At 44.4% G+C, this 16,072-nt stretch overlaps 5 protein-coding genes across 5 annotated transcripts; 2 read left to right on the plus strand and 3 right to left on the minus strand.

Annotated features, from left to right (window-relative positions):
- Positions 1-2,990: 2,990 nt before the first annotated feature.
- Positions 2,991-4,008, plus strand: BDV38DRAFT_274160 (putative thiol methyltransferase; the record flags this gene model as incomplete). Its single annotated transcript, XM_032057800.1, has 3 exons — positions 2,991-3,092; positions 3,155-3,448; positions 3,649-4,008. The coding sequence occupies 3 exons, from the start codon at positions 2,991-2,993 to the stop codon at positions 4,006-4,008; spliced, it is 756 nt and encodes a 251-aa protein (XP_031909645.1).
- Positions 4,009-4,362: 354 nt separating this feature from the next.
- Positions 4,363-5,684, minus strand: BDV38DRAFT_295978 (bZIP transcription factor; the record flags this gene model as incomplete). The annotated part of the gene is made up of 4 exons (XM_032062822.1): positions 4,363-4,451; positions 4,558-5,347; positions 5,378-5,596; positions 5,640-5,684. 4 exons carry the CDS (start codon positions 5,682-5,684, stop codon positions 4,363-4,365), a joined length of 1,143 nt encoding a protein of 380 aa, XP_031909646.1.
- A 904-nt stretch (positions 5,685-6,588) lies between these two features.
- BDV38DRAFT_286624 (uncharacterized protein) lies at positions 6,589-7,005 on the minus strand (the record flags this gene model as incomplete). Its single annotated transcript, XM_032060709.1, has 1 exon — positions 6,589-7,005. One exon carries the CDS (start codon positions 7,003-7,005, stop codon positions 6,589-6,591), a length of 417 nt encoding a protein of 138 aa, XP_031909647.1.
- Positions 7,006-13,204: 6,199 nt separating this feature from the next.
- Positions 13,205-13,624, plus strand: BDV38DRAFT_295979 (uncharacterized protein; the record flags this gene model as incomplete). Its single annotated transcript, XM_032062823.1, has 2 exons — positions 13,205-13,228; positions 13,265-13,624. 2 exons carry the CDS (start codon positions 13,205-13,207, stop codon positions 13,622-13,624), a joined length of 384 nt encoding a protein of 127 aa, XP_031909648.1.
- A 411-nt stretch (positions 13,625-14,035) lies between these two features.
- Positions 14,036-14,807, minus strand: BDV38DRAFT_286625 (uncharacterized protein; the record flags this gene model as incomplete). Its single annotated transcript, XM_032060710.1, has 2 exons — positions 14,036-14,456; positions 14,521-14,807. The coding sequence occupies 2 exons, from the start codon at positions 14,805-14,807 to the stop codon at positions 14,036-14,038; spliced, it is 708 nt and encodes a 235-aa protein (XP_031909649.1).
- Positions 14,808-16,072: the final 1,265 nt, after the last annotated feature.

Below are 16,072 nucleotides of genomic sequence, written 5' to 3' on the forward strand. Positions count from 1 at the left end.
GCTCTAGAAATCTAGGCATATACTGTATTTACTTAAATCATTCTAAGGATCTATCTAAGATATTGCAGTATAGGCAAGCGGTAAGTAATATCACGTACTGGTCAATTCTCGCTCAATCAGAACCCAGATCCGATCGCGCAGTCTCCTATATTGCTTGCTACGCTTCGCTCCGCTACGCAATTAAGATGGAAAGAGTTTCCGCGACGAAGGACCCACTAATTAGGATCGACCATACTAGATGATGCGAATGACATTTGTTGACATCCACACAAAATTTCGAAAAAAAAAAAAAAAAAAAGAGTGGTCGATCTGATGGACAATTGAAATATTTTTCAGCAAAGCTCCGGACATTGCATGATGGATTGACATCTGATAGAGAAGCGCAGAGACTCTGTCCCCTTGAGCGATCGACTGCGGCTTTGAAAAGACCTCACTTGTCTCAATGAAGCTTAACAGTTGCACAGCGATCAAACATTTGTATCTTTCATATCTCCCATATTAGTACATAATCAGGGCTAGCACAGCATGAATCGATCAGCCCTCACTTTACCCCACCCAACTATCATCAGGACCCAGTACGGCTCCAAGATCAGCAGTTCATTGACAAATTCTGAAGGAAGCTACCACGATGATCAAGTCAATCCTAGGAACGCGAAGCCCCCTGACATCCCTCAACTTGCGTCTTTAAAGCAGAGCAAGCAGCCCACCAACGCGCAATGTTAGTCCCTCAGAAACCCAGCATCGAGAATTCGTTCTAAAATGCGCGTCGCCCGATCTTGGACGGCCTGTTTGGCCTTTGCTGAATTGGTATCTTCTTCAGTTCTACATCGCAAATGAATGCTTTGATCGGTGATTTCCGGCTGCGGGCGCAGCCGTCGCCGAACATGCTGGACGCCATTTGAAGAAAGTCGTCCTTGAATTCGGCGGATCTGACTCGTTTATTGTTCTTGAAGATGTGGACCTAGGGGCGGCAATTTCCCGGGCCAGTACTGGTCGCATGATGGGTATGGGCCAGACTTGTGCCTCGCCTAAGCATTTCATCGTCGTTGGCAAAGAACGCGGGGAACGCTTTCTCAAGGGTGTCGAGGAGCAGTTCAGAACCCTGAAAGCTGGGGATCCGATTGAATCTGGCACGGCGATTGCACCAGTATCTTCTGATAATGTTTTGCAAACGTTGCTCGAACAAATTCAGCGTGCCAAAGATAACGGTGCGGTGGCTGATAAAATTTCTGCAGGTATGTTTGTCATAAATTCATTCGTTGCCACGGTCCTCTTGGGCCGTAGAATCCCACAGTTGTTCGCTACCAAAAGGGTCCTCATGGGTTGACCAATGGTCGGCCCGGGACTCCATGATTGCGTTTAGTTTGTACGCCTCGGACAAGTAGTTTTCAGCTCCAAGGGATTCTAGCAGTGATTTCCACACCGTTTCTCCTATCAGTCCAAGGTGATTGTACTCAGTGTTAGCTAATCCATCTGAATGGAAGCCAATGGAATACATAACACTATTAGAAACAGTGAGACTGGGTTAGCATGTGTAGTCAAAGTCCGAGATCCTTGATTGCCTTGCGTTGGGCTTACGTGTTGTAGGACTGCAATAAATACCACTCTGGTGTCTGCTTTGACAAGATTCCTGGAGCGATGCGTCCGGCCTTGTACAATCCCCAGTAGAGCGCTGAGACATGGACGTAATGGTAGGCTCGTGTAAGCAAATCCGGCGCCACCTTGTTCCAGGCTGAACCCCAGCCCAGGGACTGATCATACGGATGGGGGGGGGGGCGCATGGCTTCCAAGTCATGATAAAAACACGTACATGCATGTACCATTGGTAAGCTGCAACAGCCCCAAAACGGTGCTGTTAACGTATTCTTGGAGCTGTTCTACTTTATCCTTGGCAGGTTGAATAATCTATTTTATAGCAACTACAACCAACGAACCAGCTCCCCCGTCGTCGCTGAGGCCAGCAATCCAAGCCCGGTTTTCCTGTGTGACAAAATTGTTTGCTTCATGATCATAGGATAAAATAGACGGTGCTCCCAGGAATGGATCGCTTTAGTTGGTGTAAACACTGATTGTCCATTACTCAACATTAAAACATCTGCGTACGGCGTGATGAGTTAAACTAGTTCAACCGTCTTTATTGAATCATCAGGTGCCCGCTTGGAGTCATTACTATACATTCCCAGCTTAAGTCAACCAGCTCTCTAACTCATTACGGAGTAGATGCGATGACTGGCAGGGCTTGATTGCTGGAGCCCCGTGGAATGGACACTTGGACAGACTAATCAATCACATTCATTGCGATCTACGATGAGCGAACAACTAGGATTAATTCAGTGTATCAATAGAAACCGACCTAGCCCAATTATCCTTAATAGTTATATTTATTTCCGGGTGGCGCAGCATTAAAGTTGATGTCATCAGTCAAAACCTTAGTTATCTTTTTGGTCCCCAGCTGCATCGCCACTAATCATAACGTTCTGACTTTGCATGCAGATATGCTATAGTCCGCCTCAATGTCAAGTTAAGCCTTCAGGGAAAAAATTGTCGGGAGAGAAATGCTGACTAGAAAATGGAGAGCAGCGTAATTCTTGGAGCACGGCGGGCCCGAGATTTCCGCCTAGGCCAATAGCATGCCACTAGAATAGAAACCTCCACTTTTCTCGACAGATCTCTCTTAGTATAATGAATAAACAGGTAAAGCCTGATTAAACTTCGACCCAACACCCTAACTGACTATTGGTTCGCGGTCGGAGCTTGAGGTTATCCATCGACAATAATTTCTAATCACAGCGTAAAGACACGACATTCAATTACGGGTATACAGAGGCATAAGTAGAACAGACGCCGTACACCCAGATATCATTTACTTCCCTGTGTAGTCAATAGTTTCTCACCACTCTGTACTATTCCTATCTTCTACCCTCTTTATCACTGTCACTCCAGAGCGAGCCCCTCCAACTTTCCCCACACTAAACCACCACCTCATAGCCATGACGAGTCCTATCAACATTGATCCCAAGGATATTCAAGCATACTGGGCCAAATATCAGGACAATAAGTATGTTGAGGGCTGGGCCTCCCTCTGGACAAAGGTGATAATCTGCCCTGGGATCGTGGCTTCCCCAACCCCGCGCTAGAAGACACCCTGGTCCAGCGAGCTGACACCATTGGCGGGCCCCTCGCCTTGGACGGTCACAGACGGAAGGCCCTGGTACCGGGCTGTGGACGTGGAGTCGATGTACTCTTACTGGCGAGCTTTGGGTATGATGCCTATGGCCTGGAGTGCAGCGCCACGGCTGTCGATGCATGCAAGAAGGAGAAGGAGAACCATAGCCGGTACCACGTGGGAGACAAGAAAGCTTGGAAAGGGAAGGTCACTTTCGTCCAGAGGGATTTCTTTGATAATACCTGGTTGAAGGAAATTGGAGTACCTCGGAATGGATTTGATGTTATGTATGATTACACGATATATATACTCACTACCGCTGTTGGGCTCTATTCTGTTATTGCTATTATTTTCTCTCCACTTGTACTCTGCGTTCTACAGGGGGACCTGCAAGATGCTTCGCTCTCTGTCTTTGGGCTTTTGATGTGCCATTTCCAACCCACCTTGGTTCTTTCTAGTCATTCCTTCTAATAATCATCTAGTTTTTCTGTGCCCTGAACCCGAAGCTCCGTCCCAGATGGGCTCTCCGACACACCGAGCTCCTTGCTCCCTCACCTAGAGGCAATCTGATCTGTCTGGAATCTCCTCGTCATAAGAACCCCTTGGCCCCCGGTCCTCCATTTGCCTCTCCCTCCGAGGCCTACATGGAGCACCTGAGCCGCCCCGGTGAGAAGATCTCCTACAACGATAAGGGTCTTGTCAATGCGGACCCGTTGCGAGAGCCCAGTAAGGGGGGCCTGGAGAGAGTAGCGCACTGGCAGCCAGAGCGCACGCACACTGTGGGCCAGGGTGAGAATGGGGTGATTCATGACAGAGTCTCAATTTGGCGTCGACGTGACTAGAAATGTGCCTGCGCATTTGTGTGATCCAGAAAGGGAGAGAATATAAATGGAAAATGTTGACATGCCTAGCCGTATGCGGTACTTTCGTAGTGTACCTGTGAGCTTCGTTTATAGACTGGGCTGGAAAAATGAGCTCTATTGTACCTGAAAGGGTTGATAACGTTGGGATCCAGAAGAAAAGTATCTTCTAGATGCAAATACAAGGTCATGAGACTGGCGAAACCGATGTCAGTTGAACACATGCACTAGGAGGATTTCCTCGACTCCACATCGGGATCCTGCTTGTAATCGTCACATCATACAAAGTAAGCAGAGACTATATCTTTTAAGAAAATTATTGGTATTATACATAATTCATAGTATTTCGCACACAGCATTAAACGCCCAAGGACCATCAAGACTTGCAAGGCGAATGGCATTCTCAACATCGCGCTTTCGAAAAGCTGGTCCGCGACCGAGACAGATAGCCTCGAGGGAAAGATATACGACAAGGTCAGTAAATGCATGGACAACAAGACACAAAGAACCATTGATCTCGGTATTACTCACATTTAATGAAGCTCGCGGCGTTGAGCTGCGGTGCCGAATTGGACCGGGGACTGGACCAGGGCAAGCTCGGGTCATGAATACAAATCCCTCGCTCTTGTAGCAGCCTTTGCACACCACTCGCGTCCATCCACTCATCAGCACCCGATTTAATAACAATTTGCCACGTTCGAGAGGAAACGGCGAGTTGTTCAGACGAGTAGCTCTTCCTTCTTGAATTGAGAACTGTTGTTCTCAACTCGATCGTGTCTCCTATTTCGTCGTGCATGACGGCGAAGAATCCGGAGATCAAGCGGTTGCGCTCGTCGACGGTCAATCGTTTGCCGAAGATTGCTTTGACCCTTGGATTGTCTCCAGACGAGCTTGTTAATAGATGGTATCCAATGTCGCAGCATTGTTGGACCAGACGGTGTGAGAGTGTCCAGCTCCCTTGCTTTAAGAGATCCTCGGGCGATACTGTTGTCGGGAAATTCAAGCTGGGACCGGGGATGGATGAGAAGGAGATATTCGGAGGCGACAAGCCTATTCCGAACGGTAGAATTGCTTGTCCTTGGTAGGGTGGTGTGGGGGGTAGTTGCGATAGCCCAGGCCATTGAGCTGCGAGGTCCGACGAGTACTGGAAAGCGTCACCGATTATTGGCAATGAATCAAGTTGTGTTGGGAGCGGATTGTAATTTGAGATTATATCTTGTGTATCGCTGAGCGTGGGAGATGTCGATGGCGATATGTCCGCCGGGGCTGCAGATGCTTGTTCGGCCTCGTCGCAGCAACTTTTGGCAAGCGACACGCATTGCTGTGTAATATTTTACAGAGCAGCTGTGACACGAGGCTGATTTTCGAGAATCCCAGCCTCGAACAGAAGATTACTGAAGGAAAGGAACGACTCGCTGAGCTCCTCGATGCCCGACTCGCGTTCCTGTACGCGAGCTTGCAGATTGACAATCGTGGTTTCTTTTCTCTTGCGATATGCTTGCTGCGCGATGCGAAGCTGCTTTCGGTGTCTCTGGATTCCTTGAGTCAGATCCAACTTGCTTTGTAGTTGCTCGGGATGCACCCACCTCGGGAACTTGCTGATTGTCTGTCACAGTTTGTGACCGGCCTTTCTTGCGAGGCGCGGGCGTGTCAGTCATTGCTTCGACTATTATGTATTGCTTTTAAGGTCTTTTCTTTATCTTGAAGTTATGCAGTGATGTAATGGATAACCTGAGAACGTGAAAAGGACGTGACAACGTTGCTTTACTTATCGGGGTCCGGGGGTGTCGGGACTGTTGAATAATCGGAAAATCGGTGGCTTGCCATGATTGGCCTGAACTCCTTAATAAAGTTTTATTCTTAACGGTCTAGAGTTCGCTAGTTCAAATCTAGACTAGTGTATTTACTATTAGTATTGGGGTTTGGGAAATAATCTATATGTTGATTGCGAATCTAGCAGTAATTATATAATGCTACACTGACGACGGTACTCTGAAGAAAGATAGTCTACTAGCCAGCTGGGGTTATATACTTCTTCGTTATTCCGCGTGAGCCGGGTGGTCGTGTATAATTTAGGAAACAATGCGCGGCGTTATGTAGACGGCCATATTTGTGGATGTACATGGAAAGCTGTACAAAATGTCTCTCGGACTATGGGCCAAGAATAAAATCTTGAAAGTGACCGGGAGGCTTCATTATGCTTACTGGAATGCTGCCCTAGACGGGAAATGACTGGAATGAACTTACTGCCTTGATCGAATTCTCTGGAGATATGGGTGCTTTTTGGTTATATATATATCTGTCCAGCGGCTATTTTTGACCCGATTAACTTTGTATGTGACTGCGAAAACACAAGCGTATAAAGGACTATAGAGATATATAATTAACCACAGTAGCAATCACTACACCACCATACACCGAAAATTTATATTTTTGATCAGTAAATTATAATCCATGGATTATGAATAGCTTAGACAGAAGGACTGCAACCAAAACCAAAGCCCCAATTAAAAACGACCGACTGTCAAAGCAAATTAGAGGTTAAGTATAATCGGGGAAATTTCACTCCTCCACAACATTAACAAAGGTCACTGAGATAGTCGCTGTATCGCCTCCGAAAGGCTCTCGGTTGAAAAACTGCAGCGAGAATGGGATAGGAAGGCCGCCCTTCGGCACTAGTGCAGACTGAGTTTGTTCATCAGCTAAGTCCGTAGTTGCTTCGCTCGTGCCCTCATAGAACTTTCCGTTGACGGTGACGAAAATGTGCCGGTTTTCGTTAAGCTGGGCGGTAATGATGACTTCCAGGCGGCATTCCCCGCCCCAGCCTTCAGACCATGTAAAGAAGGTTTGGGGAACCCCTTCTGATAAAACTACTCTAGCGTAGACAGGCCGGTGCATTCTTTCGTGATTACCGAGAAATTCGTCGTCAACGCCGCTGAGAGCGCCGGATACAACTAGGACACGCGATGCTGCGGTCATTCTGGAGTTTTATATGCACAGTATGATACTATAATAGACCAGGTCAATATAGCGGTTGTTGATTAAAGAAAGGGGGGTATTTTGGAGAGTCGTAGCATGGAAGGGAATAAGATACAAGAGGGCCTAATAACAAGCAGTGTGTCATTCATAACAGAATTCCCGGGCGCCTAGGCCGTAGTTCCAAACCCTCTATGGGCGGCTTCAAGATCTAGAACAGTCCGGTCAGTTGAATATGGTTGCTGTGTATAGGAAACAGAATTTAGACTCAATTTTGGTCATACCACTATACCTGTGAACCGGGTGAGAAGGTTACATATACACTCATGCAGTGCTCAGCTGCAATAATTTCTTTTTTTTCTTTTCTTTTCTTCTCTTTTCATTTCCTTTTTTTTTACTAATGGTTGGCGGGTGGTTCTTCCACGGGTGGAGCCACTGAGCTTTGGCCGTTTGCAACAACTTCACGACAGCAGTATGAGCTAGAATTTAGCCACAGGATAATGGCCATCAAACTCTGGCAAAACTGTAACGCTAATCCCAATAAGCTCGTCTCGGGCTGAGTGAGTTTGAAACATTCCAGCGAGGAAATTATTTTCACTTTCCAGGAATTCTTTTTGGGCTAGATTATTGAGCGATATATCCATTCCCACCTTTAGAACGTTCCTGAAGGTATCATATTGTCATTACCATAGGCTTTAACAGTCTGACTGCCTTATAGGAAGCGAATAAACAATCCTCGCGCACTCAGTCGCAATAAACTAATATTTGTCTTGACGTGCGAATTACACGATCGTTTGGGGCCGAAGGAATAGTTTTAAATGGGAAAGGTAGGAGGACTAGAAGATTTTTCTCTGCGTTTTACCCTCACGGGAGTTAAATAGCCACTTTTATTTCCAACAGCTTCGTGATTCATCTGCGGATTGACGAAACATCATTGGTCTCAATGTGATCTGCACCATGCGAAAACGGCTTGTTTACTTTGTATTTAAACATGAAAGCTTCGAATGCCAAAATTCAGCATTCTAGCTGTCAGAAGAACTATTGGGTCGGTCAACCCAGACGACTGCACTCAAGTGCCAGAAATTTGTGGATTGGGAAGCGTGGTTTTGGGTGAGGGTCAACCAAAGTTTCGTGCATTCGAAACGATCAAATTTTCGAGTCTACAACCTGCAAAGAAGGTTCGGGCTCATGGCTTGAGATTACTTGGAGCACCACTTAGACTGACAACTTGTACTCAATCTGACAGCTTTATTATTAAGCACTGGAAACCATATTCCTGGTTTCATTGATCGCTCATCTGGGTGCCTTTTGGTTCGGGTAGCTGCGGCACAACCATTGAGAGATGAACAATGAGGAAGTTGTTGAACTAATACTCCTTTTATTTGTGCCACAACAACCTCCGGTAACAATTATTGTTACAAAAAGGCTACTGTCTAGTGTCCATTTGTGAATAAGAAAGTTTAAACGTAATTTGGTTGCCAAGGAGACTTTTAGCTTGGTAGTTAATTCCGGATATGCAGCCTCATGTCTCTCTATTTAGTAAAGAATACCCACATCCGCAAGTCAGTCCTGGAACCCGAGGTAAGGTGACTGCTACACAGAATTTTAAGTCCGACCATATCTGCAATTAATTAATTTCAAATGCTGTTCACACGCAGTAGACCACGTTACCACTTTAAATTAGTTTAGTTTTATCATGATATCATCAGCATGAAACCATACTTCGATCATGCTTGGATACCTTCTGGGTTTGAGTACTTAAAGAACTATGATACGAGAGGCTGTTCCCACATTCCAGTAGTACTAGCCATTACTTGCATCTGCTTAAATAGGTTTTGCCATTCCTTATACAACATTAACGTCTCACCTAACGTGCAGATAACTATTTACTGGTAAGTCTGTACTCCACATATCTGATTTTGCGTGAACTAACTGAGGCTGTAGAATAGACTCGGCATGAGGGTCTCCATATGGACTGTCCTGACACTCTTCACAAATACCAGCGCTCTACTGGCATCCTCAAATTCCAAAAGGCAGAATGAATGCACTGCCGCCACAACGGACGAACTTATCTTCAACACGAATATCGAGGCTTTTAGCGCGGCTCGGGAGGCCAGAGAGCCCCCTTGTTTTGATTGGTCGTCCGATGACTGTACCATGGCTCCAGATATGCCAGTGGGATTTAATTTTGAGCCGAGCTGCAGACGACATGATTTTGGTTATCGGAATGTCGGCGCACAGGACAGGTTGACAGAGACGACGAGGAAGACAATTGATGATGTATTCAAGAGGGATTTGTACAATGAATGTGGGAGGCAAAGCGGATTTTCACAAGTTTGGAGACGTATTATGTGTCTGACAATTGCGGAAGTATATTACCGCGCGGTTGTCCTCTGTGGAGATGGCAATTGCGTCGACTAGTGCTCATACGACAGTCTACTGCGGCTTCTATGAGGCAAGGCAATAACTGGTTTTCGAAAAGGGGGCTCCCTGCGAATTGCACAGCTTGCTCAAATTGATGCGTTAAAAAGTTCTTTGTACAAGGATTCCATGTTCCTAATATCAAATGATGTGAAACAAATCAATGTTTAGTACTCGCAGGCAGCCGCGTTACATTCCAGGCAAGCATTAACTATTAGAGGACTTGCTGTCTGTGATATAGCATATCTGTCTGGTATTGAGGTAGGGTACCTTCAGTAAAATGGTGGAAGCCTGTTTCTTTTCGTAAGAATAAAAGGAATGCCAAGTACGTGGTCTAGGAATACTGGAGAAGCTATGGTTTTGCACCAACATACATTTGCACTGGTCATTGTCAAATTTTGCTGCTAACTTTACATAGGGGGTAACCCGGGGAGCTCTGATGGAGCTCATACTAGACCATACGAACACGAAACCGCCTGTTGAATGGACACTGTGGCATTCGACGGAAGAGAGGTCGTCAGCTGACAGAAGAGTTCGACGATAAGCAAGCAGCCCAGTCCAATTGGGAGGCCGTAGGTAATGTCGAATTAGGATGACAAAGCCAAATGCAAGATATTTTCATCGAGGGAGTTTCCGTATCGAAGATGCACTTCACAACCATCGTTGAATGAAGATTCCATCACATCAATGTGGTTTTCCAGAACAGGTGGTCTTATCGATTGATGAGTTCGATTGGCAATATTTAACTGTAATTACTCGAGTTGAAACACAAGCGGCAACTCATTTCTAGCTCTGCGTGTTGCTAGGGGCTAGTTAGCGACCGCCGAATCATGGCACAGAGCCTGCGCACAAGAGTTCATTTTCCCCATTATCCGGGGATCATTGTATTCGACACATGATCAACGGTGAATTTGGTACATTTTACAAGCCACTTCCACTCAGCGGTACAATTAATGGACCATGGTTAATAATAAGGAGGAGTTCCGCCTCAATGCGATGTGCGCAGGCAGACAGAGTCTGACTTACTGAATTATTGAGAACTCACCACATCTTGCAATATTTGTCACAGCTCCACACAAATACTCAGCTGCACTAGGGACATAGTACATACTACGTGCTGTCGTGGCGCAAGTTGGTCTGCTAGCTAAGGGGTACCGAGTGTGGGGATAGACTACGAGATCTATACATGTTGTTTGACTTCATTAAAACCCTTTCGAATATCAGACCGCGTCTAGAGTGCAGGTAAGGTATGCTTGAAATTGGATTGCAACAGGAATTATCGAGCCATTTTGCTTGGTCATCTTTTCGATTGGAAGGGGATACGTGTCGCTACACACGCAAAAATATACAGTGGGTCGCTCGAAACCCTACTTCTGGTCTTTTGGGAGGGAACTAATACGCATCGCTCTCGCAGAAGTATGACAACACATCTCAGGTTGATACGGCCCTCGAAATTGCTAAAGTAGTTCATAACTGCGTATCTTGATGGACCAAATCATGATTATGAGGGTGAAATGCGCCAATTTTTCACTAAAGTATCGAATACCGCGAATAACGTCAAGTTGAACTTGGATAATTTCTTGAAATGGGTTAGTCACGGCGCTGAGCCCCGTACCAAGCACCTGTGTCTGTCGGGCTAAGGCAAGACAATAAAATTAGGCGTGTTTGTCTTAGTCTTTTGACCTTCATCCGCTCTCAATGGTTCGACCCAATTGGTCAATCTTGCAGGCCATCATTGCCTTTACAGCCACATCAAAATGCCCGTAAATGCTTTGCACGGTGGGCAAGTACTAGAGTAATTGTGAAAGCATTGTCATTCTCCTATGTTTTTGAAGTTTTTGATTAGGCTTCGGCTACACCTGGGTTTCTACCTTTCTGTTCCCCTTTTTAACATTCCACACAATTCGGCGGTATTTCTTTCACAACACTATATAGTACAACAATTTAAACAAGGAATCTTTATTTCCACCTACCGCTGCAAGAAACGGTGATTGGTGGGCTTGACCGGATTTCCCTCTTTTAGAGTAGGGATCTTCTGGGGTGACCTTAATCCCCGCAAGCTGCACCTTGAATCAAGAGCTGGTAAAATTTCGGGGCAGTTCATACGGTCTATACTCCTGCATGTTGAGGATGTCAAGATGTCCAGACCGACTAGGCGCGAAGGCTTGATCGTCATCCATTCTTTGCAGTGATGAAATTCGATGAAGGATCCAGGTGAAAATGCGTTGCCCGTCCCTTTTCTCCGTTGCCAACTATACTATGCGTTCAAAGATGCGGGCTCTCCTGCCAGTAAAGCCACGTCATGATCGTTTTATGGGCTTGTGATGTGTACTGAGTCTTGCTTCATTCCTAGGACTGGTGCAGCAGATGATTTTCCAGGCATGGAGTCTTCTCCCCCACAGCGTCTACGTTAAATCTTAGAGAAGCCATCCTTCTTTTCATTCGAGTTCATATACCCATATAGTTTCAAGTCACCTGTATGGAGGTTAATTACGGGAGATTGCACCAGTACTATTTGGTTGCAGGTCGTATGATACATCTACTGCTGCGTTTCCAACTGTCCCACTGGAAACAGACTTGGAACCATCAGATTTCGTGACCCAGCTCCTCCTGTCTGCGAACATCGAACAGCAAGTTGACCCAGAGAATAATAATCACTTCGTCAAATCTGCACAAGCCGAAAAGGCATGGGATGCATCTTCCAATTAAATCGACCAGGACCATGTGCTGACTATTGAAAACCATGAAACCGCCATAGCCATCTAGAGTGGCTCTCTGCGGTTAACTATTTTCCCAATTGCTATCCGAGGGCCGATATTCAAACCAACCTACCGGCTTGTATACTCTGAATGATAATGGTTCTGCTCTGTTAGCGGAATCGACAACACAGCTGATAGGAATCATAGTCAACATGGTGGTGGACTGTAGCCGAAAAAAAAAAAAAAAGACAGAAAGAAAGAAAAAAAAGAGCAGAGTCCAGCAATTTTGAGATAGGTTAAGTCCTGGCACCAAATCACTGAGAGGTAATTAACCCTATCCTAATTAAACTTTGTGGCTGGCTTGGGTATTTTAGATCAAATGACAGACCGAACTCATGTTCAGCACAAGTTTAGACGGATCAATATGTAAGCATAATGAAAACAACAAGTGAAACCCTGTCTGGAAATTTCTTTACTTAACTGTGGTACTGTAGGATGATGTACCATGCAACCTAGAAGGTCTAGAATGGATGGTTTGGTGGTGATTAAGCCAATGGACGCGCCTCAAGGTATTCTTCTAGATTTTGCGTGTCTTGTGATACTTTGTATTCGATTGATAAACTTCAGACGGCTAAGCTCTAGATTGTCTATACCTATGATTTTGTAGGTTTCAGACGAATCCAGTTTCGTGTTTTCCCAGAATTTTAATTTTCTATTTCCCTGGTGATGACCTCAGTGACGACATCGAACCAGGGAACAATTATAAATATTTCACTTTCACCTTCCGCTAGGAATTCTCAACTAATCTTTGATTATACCGAAGATATATTGATACATTGAGATTTGCTCAGGCTTGTAGCTTGAGAAACCTTGATTTTCTTTCACTAAGTGACCCGAGACCACATCAGCAGAATTTTGTTTTTTATAAAAAAAAAGAAAGAAAGAAAGGAAGAAAGAAAACCCTCCCATCCTGACTGACAACGTTAAATTCAGGAGTTACTCCTTTGCCAGACAGAACTTTTTCTTGTTGTTATACTCCCATATTACTTAACTGCTAAGGCAGATAACCTATCGCATGAGCCATGGAACTTAGAATTGTTTTACTGGTATTTTTGTTCTTAACAACACAATTGAACTGTCAGGCGACTAGGAAATGCTCTGAGATGCTTGGGGCGTGCTTCTCGAAGTGTGACATCAAGCCCGGTCTTATTGGTTTGACTTGTCTCATGCATTGTTATGAAAATCAAAGAGAACTCCGAGAGTGTCGATTGGGCCTAGAAAGACAGGGACAAGGCTGTATAATTGGACTGCGCGCATGTGCAGATCGCTGCCTGAAGGAAGAAACAAGATGCCAGAATTGTTGCAGACAATTTTCCGACAGGAGTTATCCAATCAGATTTTGGTCTGCTGCTTGTCAGCGACATTTTCAACAATGCAACCTACGACATGAAAACATTATCCCTCCATTCCCTGAAGGACTTACAGCAATACCACCAACGTGAAACTAATCGAACTCCTACGAAAAGGCCTAGTGAAATGTGCTGATGAGAGTCCCCAAAATTCAATGTCTTTTAGTATTTCTGATTGCTTGAAAATTTGCCATTCACACAAAAGTCATTGTCTTTTCGTAAAGCCGGCCGTCTCATCGAAATACAGAATGCCTGAATGCAAGCGATTCATGTTGTTATTTACCATAACATGGTTTATATATGTCATATTACTATGCGTTCTTCAGCAATGCTGTCTTCAGTATACAGTAGTAGTAATTATTCTCAAAAATATCTGTATAATCTGCCAAAGCTCAAAAGAAAAGGTGATTCTAACTCACGAAATAGTACTAACTTAACGAAGAATAAATAAGAGAAAAATCATTAGTGATACCAGATAGATATCTAGCAGGTTAAGCCCAACAGCTATCTTCGGGGTTTGTAAGTAGGTTGGGTCATATTTGATCTGCTTGGGTTAAGAAACATTGGGGGATACCATGGTCTGTTTTCAAGGGTCGAAAAGGAATAAAAGGACCCTTTAGCACGGTTCTGAAAGGGGTAGATACTATTGATAAACGTCTTATCTTGATCTGATAGGACAGAGTTCAACGGTGTGCTCAGGTTGTTCGTGGTGATGGATGCCGGGAAGAAATAAAGCATGATAGGCCTCATGTCAAAAGCGGTGTTAACGACGGCTCCCTGTGCATACTTTGAAATGATATTGTGTTCGATGGTTTCCTTGCTCCAGGGCTTGAAGTATTCTAAAAGCCTACCCTCATCCCATTTAATCTCTGCAGCCGGGCTTTGATGCTCATGAATACACCCAAGCGCATGACCAAATTCGTGACTACGTACTTTAGAATCAGTGTGGGATGTACGAGGGTATATACTGGATGAAGGTATATACTCACATTGTTGTACGCGAAAACTCTTCTTCCCTGGTATTTCGGTCAAACGACCCAAAATTCATTGTTGGCTCTTCGGCAGGAATACGCGTATTCTCCGTTCCCACGTAACTCCCTGAGCCATCATCTTTGAAAGCAATCCGAATCTCTGCAGGGCCCGTTTCAACAAAGCGAAAGTCGATATTAGCGTACTTTTCCCACACCTGGGTATATTGCCGGATCTTCTCCTTTATATATGCGGTATCCCAAAGGAACCTGACCCGTAGCCTTTTGCCATTGGGCCAAAAGGACATTTTCTCTAAAGCAAGAGACCATAGCCCAGAGCCAGAGGTTACACTCCTACAGTTCTGACCAGAGTATTCTTCCTTCAAAAATTTAGGCTTGCACATATGAATCTTGTCGGTATCTATATCAAAGGTTTATATTGGAAGTTCAGCTTTTAATTATGTAAAGCACAGAGACAGCCATACAGATTGGCGTGGTAACCACTAAACTGGTGGTTCTGAACAAGAGCAACCTCGGGATTTTATATCTATCCAGACCTGTTTCAGTTGCGTAAAGAATAATTAATCAAAAAGTCTGGGCTTTGATGTGATTGTCACACCATATTCGAATATACACATGTGATAGTCTATCATGAGAGCACATTTGTGACAAAGAGTGTGCGCTAAGGCCAGGAAAAATATACTATGCTAGTTAGATATCTGGTTTAGGTCATACAATAAATATCAAATAGATTATAAACCTAGGTTGATTCAATAACCATAATATCATACTGGTCTAGAGTCCATATCACCTCAATAGCCTACAGCAGCAAAACACCACATTATGTAAAGAACGCCACACATTATTGTATTCCATTTTCTTGCTGTTATGATTTCTTCTATAATCAAGTGATAGTCTCGAACGACCGACTATATATTGGAAACATCAAACCAAATATCTCGATTCTCATTATGTTGGTTTCCTTATTTTGCGATATGATACTGTCGTCCTGAAATCTCCAAGTATTCTTACTTGAAAGTAAACGGAATCTAATATATCAATAAATATAAATACCTCTAAAGGGCAGTTGCAGTTCACAAGAGATCATTTTGATGATTATTTAAAAACAGCAAAAGGTTTTTCAAGTTACCGCTTATCTCAGTTGTACCTAGAGAGCCCTTGAGCTACTAAGGTTTTCCATATGTGCCCAATCTTAGGGGCCTCGTACTACACTCATATGACAGCGCTGATCGGCAATGTGGAGATAGTATTTGTGTCAATCTCATCTTGACGTAAGATTTTACTTTAGAATTTCGTTTCCCTATCTGGAGCTACTGCTAGTGCAAATATCATCCGATCATGAGCCCAGGTGTAGTTATGAAAAGGTTTAGAATATTGGTCCGCTAGATATTTAAATTACATGAGACATGAGTTTTACCATATTCGTATCATAGTATACTTGACATGTGGCGTTGAATCAAGTACCTATGGTCACCTGGCCTTATTGTACAGAACTACATAATGTAATTACGAATGAGCGCTTCTATTCTGTAGACAATATGTTATGGTGGTT

Source organism: Aspergillus pseudotamarii, assembly GCF_009193445.1.
Source record: "Aspergillus pseudotamarii strain CBS 117625 unplaced genomic scaffold BDV38scaffold_64, whole genome shotgun sequence".
Lineage (NCBI taxonomy): Eukaryota > Fungi > Ascomycota > Eurotiomycetes > Eurotiales > Aspergillaceae > Aspergillus > Aspergillus pseudotamarii.